At 45.2% G+C, this 12,990-nt stretch overlaps 1 protein-coding gene and 1 non-coding gene across 5 annotated transcripts; one reads left to right on the forward strand and one right to left on the reverse strand.

The window, feature by feature from the left end:
* Positions 1-1,513: 1,513 nt before the first annotated feature.
* Positions 1,514-1,586, forward strand: trnar-acg. Its single transcript has one exon. It is a non-coding gene; the product is annotated as a tRNA-Arg (tRNA).
* A 3,528-nt stretch (positions 1,587-5,114) lies between these two features.
* On the reverse strand, positions 5,115-11,470 carry LOC122543897 (zinc finger protein 239-like). Of its 4 annotated transcripts, none has more exons than XM_043682770.1 (3): positions 11,384-11,470; positions 9,094-9,190; positions 5,115-6,246 (listed from the first exon to the last, which is right to left on the reverse strand). In XM_043682770.1, the coding sequence occupies exon 3, from the start codon at positions 6,139-6,141 to the stop codon at positions 5,251-5,253; it is 891 nt and encodes a 296-aa protein (XP_043538705.1). In that variant the 5' UTR covers positions 6,142-6,246; positions 9,094-9,190; positions 11,384-11,470; the 3' UTR covers positions 5,115-5,250. The 4 variants fall into 4 exon arrangements, with proteins under 4 accessions (XP_043538705.1, XP_043538707.1, XP_043538706.1 ...); XM_043682772.1 differs by lacking the exon at positions 11,384-11,470 and adding an exon at positions 10,978-11,032; XM_043682771.1 differs by lacking the exon at positions 11,384-11,470 and adding an exon at positions 10,899-10,987.
* Between the last annotated feature and the right edge of the window lie 1,520 nt (positions 11,471-12,990).

Below are 12,990 nucleotides of genomic sequence, written 5' to 3' on the forward strand. Positions count from 1 at the left end.
TGCTGAGAGCTGCGGGCTCCCTTCCCTTTAGTCATTTTAACTTAGGATAAAGTTGCTTAAATGTAATATTAAACCACTAATTCAGTTACTAAACTATTATAAATGATTTATAAATGATTTGGTGAGATTGATAGGGGGTAGGTGACCCACTGTGCCCAGGTCTTGGGAGGAGCACTATAGACTCAGTCTTACTGGGTCGCCGCCATCTTGGATCCCCCTTCCCGACGCCTTTTAAATGCTTCAATTGTACCAGCCTCTACCATTTCCTCTGGCAGCTCATTCCATACACGCACCACCCTCTGCATTCAAAATAAGTGGATATGCTTTTGGAAATTTGCAAGGATAACCTCATCTCTTCAAATTCAACTTTTAAAAAAATTTCCTCCACTATCATCATTATCCTGTTACTGAACACTCCAAGGAACAAAATCTGTTGCAAAATAGATTCAAATACTATAATTTGCTGTAGCAATGCTTTACATATACTTCCTCTAGCTCAAACCCTCACTTTTTATCTGAAATTAACTTAAAGATCCAACACCCTTCCAACAAGGATAATTTTCCTTTGTTCCTCACAGGGTTGTTATCATACTCCTTTCCTTCACAGATATTTATAAAAGAGCTAGCTCCTTGACAATGTCCAGATTTTCTCCTATTGGAGTCAGCAATCTTTTAGCATCCCACGACCAGATGGCAGGAGACGGGCTGAGCAGTATTATCACTGAATTGTTAATCCAAAAACTCAAGCAATGTTCTTCTATCGACTAGTCTTTTATATATATATATATTTGTAATTCCGTGTAGAAACACGCATCCCCCTAACGGCTTCATGGATAAGCCAACACGATTGAGCAGGGATATTTAAATCGGTCAGATTTCTAATTCCAGGTCCCCGACTGAGCCAACCACTGGAGAGCAGCAGCCGCTTCTCTGAAGTCTTATTGACGCTGGTCAGTTTGTGTCTGCGGGAGGCGCAGTCTGTAGCTGAGTGTACCCTCCCGGCAGAAAAGTGAGCACTGCAGCCTGCAAAAGCCAGCAGCGTGCACCAGAAAACATGCACTGCCGGGTTGAGGCGTGAAAAAAAAACGGCATTGGTTTAACGACAACAAGGTTCCTGGCGGTCTGTGTGCCCTATCACTCCTGAGAAAGGCGCTCCCCATCCCCGCTCAATCCAGGCTGGCTCCCAAACAGCCCGGAACTTCCCTCGGAGTCACTCCGAGCCACATGAATCGTTTAAACCGACCTGCAGTCGGGAATAGGGGGGGGTGCTCGTTTTCCCGAGAGTACGAATCTCTCCACTTCTGTTCGTATCCGAACACATTTCTCCCGCTCGAGGGAGAAAAGTATTAAATCCCTTTTCGCAGACCTTCAGTCTCCACTGATGCTGAGTTTCTGTTTTAATGTCACGTCTCCAGCGTCCACAATAAATTGCTTTAACTTTAACAGTGATGATAAATATTTTTAACACTCTATCTCTGTAGGAGGTGACACAAAAGTAGGCTGTTTGCAATGAGGGCCAGTGGCGCAATGGATAACGCGTCTGACTACGGATCAGAAGATTGTAGGTTCGACTCCTACCTGGCTCGTAATAAGTTTTGCAACTCTGCCCCCTGTTTGTGCATGGTTCATTCTCACACTCCGAAAATAAACCGTTCTATCTCTTTTTCTCCACAGATGCTTCCAGACCTCCTGAGTTTCTCCAGCATTCTCTGTGTTTGTCTTAAACAAAAAATTCTGCCATGTCCCACTCATCCCGTCCGGGCGGCACGGTGGCTCAGTGGTTAGCACTGCTGCCTCACAGTGACCAGGCTTCAATCCCCGCCTCGGGCTACTCTCTGTGTGGAGTTTGCACATTCTCCCTGTGTCTGCGTGGGTTTCCTCCGGGTGGCTCCGGTTTCCTCCCACTGTCCAAAGATGTGCAGGTTAGGGTGAATTGGCCATGCTCAATTGCCCGTAGTGTTAGGTGCATTAGTCAGAGGGGAATGGGTCTGGGTGGGTTGCTCTTCGGAGGGTCGGTGTGGGACTGGTTGGGCCGAAGGGTCTGTCTCCACACTGTAGGGAATCTAATCTAATCTAAATTTGACATAAACAGTCAATGCTGAAGACACCAGCAGATCTGGCAGCACCTGGGAAGAGGGAAAAAAAGCAAAGCCAGCATTTCGAATCCAGACCGAGTCCCGTTTGGGAACGGCGCAGCATCCCAGACACTGGCAGGACATTAAGTGATAACAAAAAGCCGAGCATAAGGCTTGAGGAAGGGCGAGCATTAGCTCATCAGAGCGTTGTCTGACCGAATGATGCTGGCTTCCAGTGAGAGCGAAGCGTTTAGGTGGGATAGCATTGCTACTCCAAGGAGCCCCCTGCAGCTCATCAAGGGATAGTTGTAGAAGTGAAACTGCAAATGTGCAAGCGACTCGACTGCCAGGCAGGAGATGAGGACTTCTGTTGCAAGCGGAATTCAATCCGGATAGGCGTGAGGGAATGTACTCAGGACAAACAAGAGCCTGGAAAGCACAGAAGATCAGAGAGAGCATATCCGCTGGTGCCTTAACATAGGTCGGCTCACTTGGTTATAAAGGCACGTGGGATAGAGTTAAAAATCACACAACACTAGGTTATAGTCCAACAGGTTTATTTGGAAGCACTAGCTTTCGGAGCGCTACTCCATCAGGTGGTTATGGAGTATAAGATTGTAAGAGACAGAATTTATAGCAAAAGTTTACAGTGTGATGTAACTGAAATTATATATTGAAAAAGACCTGGATTGTTTGTTAAGTCTCTCATCTTTTAGAATGACCATATCGGGTTCAGTTCTTTCATATGTAAATTGCAAAACCTTTTTAAAAGTTACATTCTCAAGTGAACTTTAACAATTGTTGTCTTGTCGGCCCAGATAACATATTGAAGGCGTGAGCTGTCTGTGTGAGACTGTCTGTGCCACAATGGTCAGACTGTAAACCTTTGCTATAAATTCTGTCTCTTACAATCTTATACTCCACAACCACCTGATGAAGGAGCAGCACTCCGAAAGCTAGTGCTTCATTATAACCTGATGTTGTGTGATTTTTAACTTTGTACACCCCAGTCCGACACTGGCATCTCCAAATCGTGACTACGTGGGATAGAGTTTAAGAGCAGGAAGGTGATGCTCGAACTGCATAAAAAGTCCGTTAGGGTACAGCTGTGTGCAGTTCTGGAATCCACGGAAGAGGAGCGATGTGATTGCACTGGAGAGAGCAGAAAGGAGATTTATCAAGATGTTACGTGGACTGCAGAGTTTTGGTTGTAAAGAGCGGTTGTGCAGACTGGGGTTGTCTTCCTTAGAGCCTCATTGCCTGTGAGAGTGGCAGAAACACTCGTAGCATTTGATGTGCACTTACAAGGTAACCAAGTGCTGGAAAATGGGATGAGAATAGTTGGGTGACTGGTCTTGATGGTCCCAAGCTTGTTGGGCCAAAGGACATTTTTCTATGCTGTAGATCTTTATCATTTTAATGACGGCAGCATTTAAACTGTAATCCATTTGTCAAGAGGGCCACCTTCAGTGAATAGCTGCTTACCACATTATTGCATCAAAACAATTGTTCCAACTTCATTGAAGCGGGTGAACAAAAAGTTTTGCTTTCCAGTAAAATTCACCACTTTTACAAGGGGACCATTGAAATAACCTAGAAAGTTTGCTCATCATTGAGTTGGTGGATTATACCATTCCCAGTTGCATAATAGTTGGCTTGTTAGTCTGGTGCATTAGTCAGGGGAATTCTGGAGTAATAGGGGAATGGGTCTATGTGGGATACTCTCTGAACTTGTTGAGGCAAAGGGCCTGTTTCCATACTGTAGGGATTCTGATTCTAATAATTGTTTTAGCACTTTTTTCAAGCTGGAGCCATTCATTTTGTTTAACTTGCTTGTCCATTTTTTGATTCATGCCAAGCATGAATTTCATCCCCTTGAAAACTTTACCTCGTGTATCAGTCAACCCCCTGATTACAGCTCAGAATGGTATTCAAAACTTGACTTATACATGAGTATGTATGGTATACAACTTTAATACTTTGTAACTAACTTTGTAACAGAAACCAAATAACAAATTTTATAGCAATTAGTCTTTCATATTTTTACACCCGTAATTAGGACAGTGGAAAATATAAGAGGAATAACTAAATTTGATAGATAGCATGAGATACAATAAATGATAGGAAAACTTGAATTCTAAGAGATAAGCCTGTCTGAAGGTAGACCCGGAGGAGTATAGCTCATAACCTTGGAATACAAATGAATACAATGCGTAGAAAGATCCCAAGGACAAGAGATTATAGCGTTTGTTAAACACCACGAGATCATGGGAATCTGGGGCTGTCCATAGGGATGCCCATCATTGATTAGGCATTTTACTGGTTTGGGTGAATCGAGAGGAAGGGAAGGGCTGTAACCACGTTGTACATAATCATCATAACACAAATGTATAAAAATACTGCTTTTGTTTTTTAACTGTTAGAGTGTGTCATGGATCTCCATTCAGAGGCCAGTCTTGGAGAAAGACCCTTTGGCCTTCTCCCTGCATTAACTGGTTTCTACTTGAATAAACATCTTCCACATGGTTGAATCCTGCATGCCTCATGAGCTTTCATCTCCCTGTCGGGGAAAAATGACCCTACAGAGATCTAACAGAAAGCTTGCAAGGACTTTGGAGACACATACTGTTTTCTGGAGGATGTGGCAGCAGATTTGAAGAAAAATGGAACATATTTAAAGGGAGAGAACAATGAATGTCACACAATAGAGAGAGTTTGCACGCGTGTGTGGGTGGGGGGGGGGTTTAAGAATAAGATGATGTCAGGGCAGGCACAAGGAGAGAGAGGAAGAAAGACTCAGACAAGGGGAAACTTTAGACAGTTTGCCCCTTGTAGGGAGTGGAAATGAGAGAAACAGCAGACAGCAGTTGATTCCCAGAATTGGGAAGGTTGTGTTGTCTCAATCCTAGCGACAAAGAAATGCAATGAGCTCCACTCACTTGTTGTCAAAGGGGAGGTTGGAACAGAAAGGGAGAGGGACAGCCCGTTAAAAGGAAGTAACTTAAGGCACAAATATTACAAAGACTCAACACACCATACTTAACATGAAAGTACTTTATTTGACTTCTGCGGAGAATTCTAACACCGATAACTGGACTGGAGTTTATTAACATCAGCAGGAACAGATCCAGGTGTACACAGTTCATTCCAGGATACGATCATCACCAAAGTCCCATCATTGCAGCTTCTTGTGAACTCGTCTGTGACTCAGCAGGTGCGATGACGTAGTGAATCTCTTCCCACATTCGAAACAACTGAATGGTTTCTCCCCAGTGTGAACCCGCTGGTGAGTCAGCAAGTCAGATGACTGACTGAATCTCTTCCCACACTCAGAGCAGGTGAAGGGTCGCTCCCTGGTGTGAACCCGTTGGTGGGTGAACAGCTGAGATGACTGACTGAATCCCTTTCCGCACTCCGAGCAGATGAATGGCCTCTCTCCAGTGTGAATGCGCTGGTGTTTGGTCAGGTCAAATGACAGCCAGAACCCAGTCCCACAGTGAGAACACCTGAAGGGTCTCTCGTCAGTGTGAACACGTTGATGGGACATCAGCTCCCCAGAACTTTTATAGCACTTCTCACAGTCTGGGCATTTATAAGGTCTTTCCCCAGTGTGAACTCGCTCATGTCTTAGCACGTGGGATAACTGAGTGAACCCCTTCCCACACATGGAACAGATGAATGGCCTTTCCCCAGTGTGAATTCGCTGATGCACGGTGAGCTGAGATGATTGCCTGAACCCAGTCCCACAGTAAGAGCACCTGAAGGGTCTCTCATTGGTGTGAACGCGTTGATGAAACATCAGGTCCCCAGAGCGTTTGTAACATTTTTCGCAGTCTGTGCATTTGAACGGTCTCTCGCCAGTGTGAACCCGCTGGTGTGTCAGCAGACTGGATGACTGAGTGAATCCTTTCCCACATATCGAGCAGGTTAATGGTCTCTGCTCTCTGTGAGCGTAGTGATGAGTGTCCAGCTCAGATTGGTAACTGAATCCCTCCCTGCCAAAACCACACTTGAACAGTTGATCCTCAGTATGACTGTATTGGTGAACAGAGCTATTTTCTTCCATGTTCAAAATTCAATATCATTTAAAGTTAGGAGAAACTGAGTTTCTCTGAAATATCCTGAGGTTCGGTTAACATTAGCTGAGCACAAATTTTCCCTGTTTAAAATCCTGTAAAATTGACAAACACACAAAAGAAAAGAGTGAGCGGGAACCCACCAAAACAAAAGGCACATTGTGAAATGGAGCTGAACGAATCTGATCGTTTGTGGGACTGGCTTAAGGCAAAATAAAATCACCGTACAAGCTGCTGAATTGTCAGAAAAGAACAACTGTGTCACTCTTGCCTTTTAGGAAAGAAAAATTGGTCTGGATCTACAGAAGATGCTGACCTTTATGGGACAGGAGAGAGTGAGGGAGAAACAGCTAGGAGAAGCAGGGGGTGCGGGGAGGCAAACTCTCTCTCTCTACAATTTGATCGGAAGTTTAAAAGAATCTCAGAGAGCACCGATCTTCTTCATCAAGGATAAAAGGTGACAGGTGAATGTGAATATGGTCAGCTCCTGACTTGTTAGACATTCCGTCAGATCATCAGCAATTTACCCCCTTAAAATATTAGGAACATCAAAGTGATTGTCTCAGTCCCAGCTATAAATGCTACTTTCTAGCCACCAACTCCAACCTATTCCCTTGTAATCATGTGAGGCTGAACTAGTATTTCACGCTGTCCGCACCAAAATGCTAATTTCCACCTCAATGACATCACCCGACTCCTTCATTTAAACTCATCTGTTGCTAAAACTCTCATCTACAAAACCTTGTTAGGTCTCGACTTAAATTTAACAAAACACATTTCTGACTGGCCTCTAACGTTCAACTTCCCAGTCATTTAACACTCTGCTGCCAATGTACATTATCTCTTGTTCACCTATCATCGTTTGTGCTCACTGACCTGTAGAGACTCCTATTTGTAAAGCACTGAGATTTTAAAAAAAATTTCGTTCTCATTTCCCACCTTGGCTGTGATCCTTCCTCATCTCTCCCAGCCCCACGACCCACTGAGATCTCTGCACTCATAGAAGTCCGGTTTCTTAGGCATTCCGGGCAGCACGGTAGCACAGCTGCTTCACAGCGCCAGAGACCTGGGTTCAATTCCCGCCTCAGGCAACTGACTGTGTGGAGTTGGCACATTCTCCCCGTGTCTGCGTGGGTTTCCTCCCACAATCCAAAAATATGCAGGTTAGGCGAATTGGCCATGCTAAATTGCCCATAGTGTTAGGTGAAGGGGAATGGGTCTGGGTGGATTGCGCTTTGGCAGGTCAGTGTGGATTTGTTGGGCTGAAGGGCCTGTTTCCACACTGTAAGTAATCAAATCATAATCCCTCCACCATAGGTGGCTGTTCTTTCAGTTCACTGGGTCCAGGCTCCAGAACCATTCTGTCTCACTTTCTTTTTAAAAGGTACAAATTAAAAACTGTCATTTAGTCACATGCCTGAAAACATCCTCATGTGGTTTGGAGTCAAAGACAGCTTTGTAACGTTTCCTGTGAAATGCGTCAGAACATAGTATTTCTTTAAAAGTGTGATAGAATAAAATTAGTGTTGTTGACCTGTACAGATCACTGCTCCTTCATCTTAGCAGAAATCCTGTAATTGGGATTGTTGGTTGGTTTGTTGAGCTAGTTGATTTTTTTTGGCAAATGTTGCGTCCCCCTTCTGGGTGACATCTTCAATGCTGTGTAGCCTCTGGATGAAGCGCTGTTGTTATGATCTGCCCCGAATTTATACATTTCTCTCTGCTGTGGCAGGTGGTCCTACGTCTGATTTTGTACTTTCCTCCGGGTGCTCCGGTTTCCTCCCACAGTCCAAAAATGTGCAGGTCAGGTGAATTGGCCTTGCTAAATTGCCCGTAGTGTTAGGTGCATTAGTCAGAGGGAAATGGGACTGGGTGGATTACTCTTCGGAGGGTCGGTATGGACTTGGTGGGTCAAAGGGCCTGTTTCCATGCTATAGGGAATCTACTGTAGATGGGATCTATTTCAATGTGTTTGGTTTTGGCACCAGCGGATGAATACCAGGCCGCCAGGAATTCCTGAGTTTGTCTTTGTTTAGCCTGTCCCAATATCGTAACATTGTCCCAGGTGAATTGGTGCCCTTCATTGTCAGTGTGTATTGACATGAGGGAGAACTGTTTGTGTCGTTTTGTTGCAAGCTGATACTCATGTGTTCTGGTGGCCTGTTTGTCCAATGTAATCTTCCTTTTAGTTGTTGTATGGCATAACTACAAGACTTATGTCCTCTGGAAATAGTGACAAACCAACAGCCACACTGCACCAGCTACTCTTCAGGACAAAAAGACCCCATGCCCACAACCTGCAGGACAAACGTAATATCCAAAATACCATGCAGCAACTGAGATGAACATGGCATTAGTCAAACAGGCAGGAAACTAACCAGCAGACTATATGAGCATCAGCTTGCATCAAAACAAGACAACCAGTTCTCTCTCATGTCAATACACACTGACACTAAAGGACACCAATTCAACTGGGACAATGTTACGACATTGAGACAGGCTAGCCAAAGACAAGCTCAGGAATTCCTAGAGGCCTGATATTCATCCACTGGTGCCAAAATCAAGCATAGAGGAAGTGAGGACTACAGATGCTGGAGATCAGAGTCGAGAGCGTAGTGCTGAGAAGCAGGAGAATCAATGTTTTGGGCAAGAAACTGCTCCTTTGATGCTGCCTGACCTGCTGTGCCTTTTCAGCACCACACTCTCGACCATAACCAAACATGTTGAACTAGACCCCATCTACAGTCTACTACAGTAGAAAACCCGAAATACACTGGGCAGATCATAACAACAGCTCTTCGTCCAGAGGCTACACAGCATTGAAGATGTCATTCTAGAAGGAGGATGAAACATTCGCAGAAATCTTGACCGGCTCAGTGAATCAATGAATAACTCCAACCTACAGATCTCCACAAAAACCCTTAAATCCTGTAATTCCTTACCCCACAGCAGTACCTTCACCACACGGACTGCAGTGACCAAGAAGGTCAAACATCATCATCTCCTTGAGTAACTGTGGATGGGCAATATCTGTGGCAACTGTGGAGAGTTAAACAAAATTAACATTTTACCAAGTGTAGGAAGAATTACAGGGAATGAAAATGCTGCAGGACATCTTCAGGGGAAAACTCATTTAGACAAGTTTGCAAAAGTAGCAGTGAATAGTAAAGGAACTAAAATACACCCATTATTAGGGGTAGGGGAAGTTAGACAGTTAAGAGTTAGACAGAGATGAACAGGAAGGGAAAACTTGAAGCATAGCATTGGATCTACAGCAATGGAATCAGACATTCCCTCAAGCCAGGGAACATCTCTCAGGTAACAGAACCTAGCAACAGAAATTTTAAACTGAACGTGAACAGACCAAAAAAAACTCACATGAAACAATTTAAGTTTTCAATATTTAAATCCTCTGCTGGAGTCTGCAACTGATTATCAGAAGCACAGGAGTCAGAGAAAAATCTCCAAGTTGAAGAAGTATTCAGGAGCAATTGTGATACCACCACACAATTGTCAGCGGGTGATAAATCTCTCAAGCACATGAACACAGAATATCTCAGTCTACACAAAGCAGTAATCACCACACATTATGAAGGATGTGAGGGTCCCCGAGAGGGTGTAGAGGAGATTTATCAGGATACTTTAAAGGATGACAAAGTAAGATTGTAAAAACTGGGGTTATCCTCCTTGTAGCAAAGGAGACTGAGAAGAGATTTGATAAAGGTGTACCATTGTATGACTATTTCAGATAAGATATTCCCATTAGCTTATTGCAAGACAATTACAAATAGGTTTAAGAGGTTGGCAAGAGGAAGATAGGGAATATTTTTCTGCCCTTAGTGGGAAACACTCAGAACTCTGGGCTTAATGTCCAGGCCCAGATTAATTAAATGATGAAAGATTAAAGTTTTTTTGTGTCAGTTTGCTGTAAATGCTTTCCTTCTAACCCATGTAAAAAGATTTTCCAACATTTATTCATGTCAGTCCAGGAGACAAATTCATAATACTCTCTTCGTGTATCTTCAAGCTCAGGATAGACAAACATAGACTAGGGAGTAGATTGCGATTAGGAATCTAGGCCATTACCAAGACCATTCAATCCCACTCACTCTGTCACATCAAGCTGATGGCACCTGCATACTGATTTCAGTTGATTTTGGCATGTTTCCAGGTGTAGGGCTACAGATGACTCCTGCTTGTTTACAGATACAACATCAGGAGCCCCATGTTTGGGGCTTGAGGCCGACACTGGGCATTTACAAAGCTGTTCTGCTTTGTCAGTGTGCCTAAATGCTGCCCTCCACTTCAACCAGCCTGCAGATGTGACAAACTTTCAAGCTTAGGTTTCTGCCCTAGGCCTGCTGTAGGGGTCTACCTCAGGCCAAATGCAAGCTGGAGGAACAGCACCTCGTTTTCTGCTTGGGCACTTTACAGCCTTTAGTTCAACAACTTTGAACTATACATTCTGTCCTTCAATGTAGGTACACTCCCCTCCCCTTAGTATCTTGGGTGCACAGGTTTGGTCCTAGCAGAGTCATAGAGATGCAACTCAAACTAGCATCTACCAGTAACACCTAGTTTATTTCTCTTTCACTGCCAATAACAGTTCCTTTAGCTCTGCATCCTCACCATCTGGTTTACATACCCCTTTTGTTGACATCATTAAAAAAATAGTTTCCAGCCCATACTCAGTGCAACTGGACTCGAAATATTAACTTAGCTTCGCTTTCCACAGATGCTACCAGACCTGCTAAGCTTCTCCAGCATTCTGTCTTTATTTCAGTTCTTCAGGAGCTGCAATGCACAGCTTTATTCAACAAACCAACCTCTGTGGCAAGCGTTCATACTGCGCATACTCCAAACACCGAAGGCTATTACGTCCATTCCTACGCGCAGCGACTCAGTCGACTGAAAGTTAGCTCCGGGCCAATAGGGAGGCAGAGGGCGGGGCCGGAGGACCGAGGGGCGGGGCCTGAGCGCAGCGGGGGGCGGAGCCGGAGGACCGAGCGAAAGGGCCAGTGGCCCGAGAAGGGCACGTGTGGTCTTTCGACCAATCAGAGTGAGCGTGTCGCAAGGTCACGCTGCGATTGGAACATGCGCAATGAGGATCGTGAGACGGCGGTTTCGCAGGAGTGTAAGCGGGCGAACGGTGGGAGAGGAAAAGAACGGCCGGGGAATAGCGATACCTTTGATACGCCTCATAAAGGCTCTGAAAGTCGAGGAAGAACCTACCTGTGCCGAACTTGGTCGAAGTCGTGCTATATTTGTGGGCATCCTCCGTCGCCAAGCGCGGGTGCCTGGTGGCCATGTTGATCGGGGGTAAGCCGCAGAGCTGCGCATGCGCGGCCCTCTTGGGAAGTGGGAAGGGTTCGTCTTTTGTATTTTCTCATCAATTTGTCCAGCGTTGCTATTGCAAGAAATTGCGGGGCCCTTTGCAGAAATACTTGTGTCACCTATTGTAGGGATTGGAACGATGTCAGCCAGACGGTTCTTTTTCGGAATGGCAGCTGGTGACAAGTGGTGTCCTGCAGGGTTCAGTGTTGGGGCTGCAGCTGTTCACGTTTTATATATTGATGATCTGGATGAAGGGACCTGGAGGAGGAGGGGGGGGGGGCATTCTGGCGAAGTTCGCCGATGAATACGAAGTTAGGCGGACAGGGAGGTGAGGAGGCTGCAGAAAGATTTAGACAGTTTAGGGGAGCAGTCCAAGAAATAGCTGATGAAATTCAACGTGAGCAAATGCGAGGTCTTGCACTTTGGAAAAAAGAATACAAGGACGGACTATTTTCTGAACGGTGAGAAAATTCATAAAGCCAAAGTACAAAGGGATTAGATTAGATTAGATTACTTACAGTGTGGAAACAGGCCCTTCGGCCCAACAAGCCCACACCGATCCGCCGAAGCGTAACCCACCCAGACCCATTCTCCTACATTTACCCCTTCACCTAACACTACGGGCAATTTAGCACGGCCATTTAACCTAACCTGCACATTTTTTGGGGGGATTGTGGGAGGAAACCGGAGCACCCGGAGGAAACCCACGCAGACACGGGGAGAATGTGCAAACTCCACACAGTCAGTCGCCTGAGGTGGGAATTGAACCCAGGTCTCTGGCGCTGTGAGGCAGCAGTGCTAACCACTGCGCCACCGTGCTGCCCCCATGGTGGATCTGGGAATGCTAGTCCAGGATTCTCTAAATTCTGGATCAGTGGTGCTGGAAGAGCGCAGCAATTCAGGCAGCATCCGAGGACAGGCAAAATCGACGTTTCGGGCAAAAGCCCTTCATCAGATTCTCTAAAGGTTGACTTGCGGGTTGAGTCTGTGGTTAAGAAAGCAGTTGTCATTTTTCTCAAGAGGGTTGGAATGTAAAAGCAGTGATGTGCTACTGAGACTTTATAAAGCTCTGGTAAGGCCCCATTTGGAATACTATGTCCAGGTTTGGGTTCCACACCTCAGGAAGCCCATACAGGCCCTGGAGTGTGTTCAGTGGAGATTTACACGGATGATCCCTGGAATGGTAGGCCTAACATATGATGGTCGGCTGAGGATCCTGGGATTGTATTCATTAGAGTTTAGAAGGTTGAGGGGAGATTTAATAGAAACTTACAAGATAATGCATGATTTAGAATTTGTTTCCATCAGGTGGGTATAGTAGGACCGTTGGGTACAGCCTTAGAATTATTGGGGGTCATTTAGAACGGGCATGAGAGGTTTCTTCAGCCAGAGTGGTGGGAATTCATTGCCACGCAGCGCAGTGGAGGCCGGGACGTCGAATGTCTTCAAGGCAGACATTGATAAATTCTTTAATCTCGCAAGGAATTAAGGGATACAGGGAAAGT

This window comes from Chiloscyllium plagiosum, chromosome 45, assembly GCF_004010195.1.
Source record: "Chiloscyllium plagiosum isolate BGI_BamShark_2017 chromosome 45, ASM401019v2, whole genome shotgun sequence".
Taxonomy (NCBI): domain Eukaryota; kingdom Metazoa; phylum Chordata; class Chondrichthyes; order Orectolobiformes; family Hemiscylliidae; genus Chiloscyllium; species Chiloscyllium plagiosum.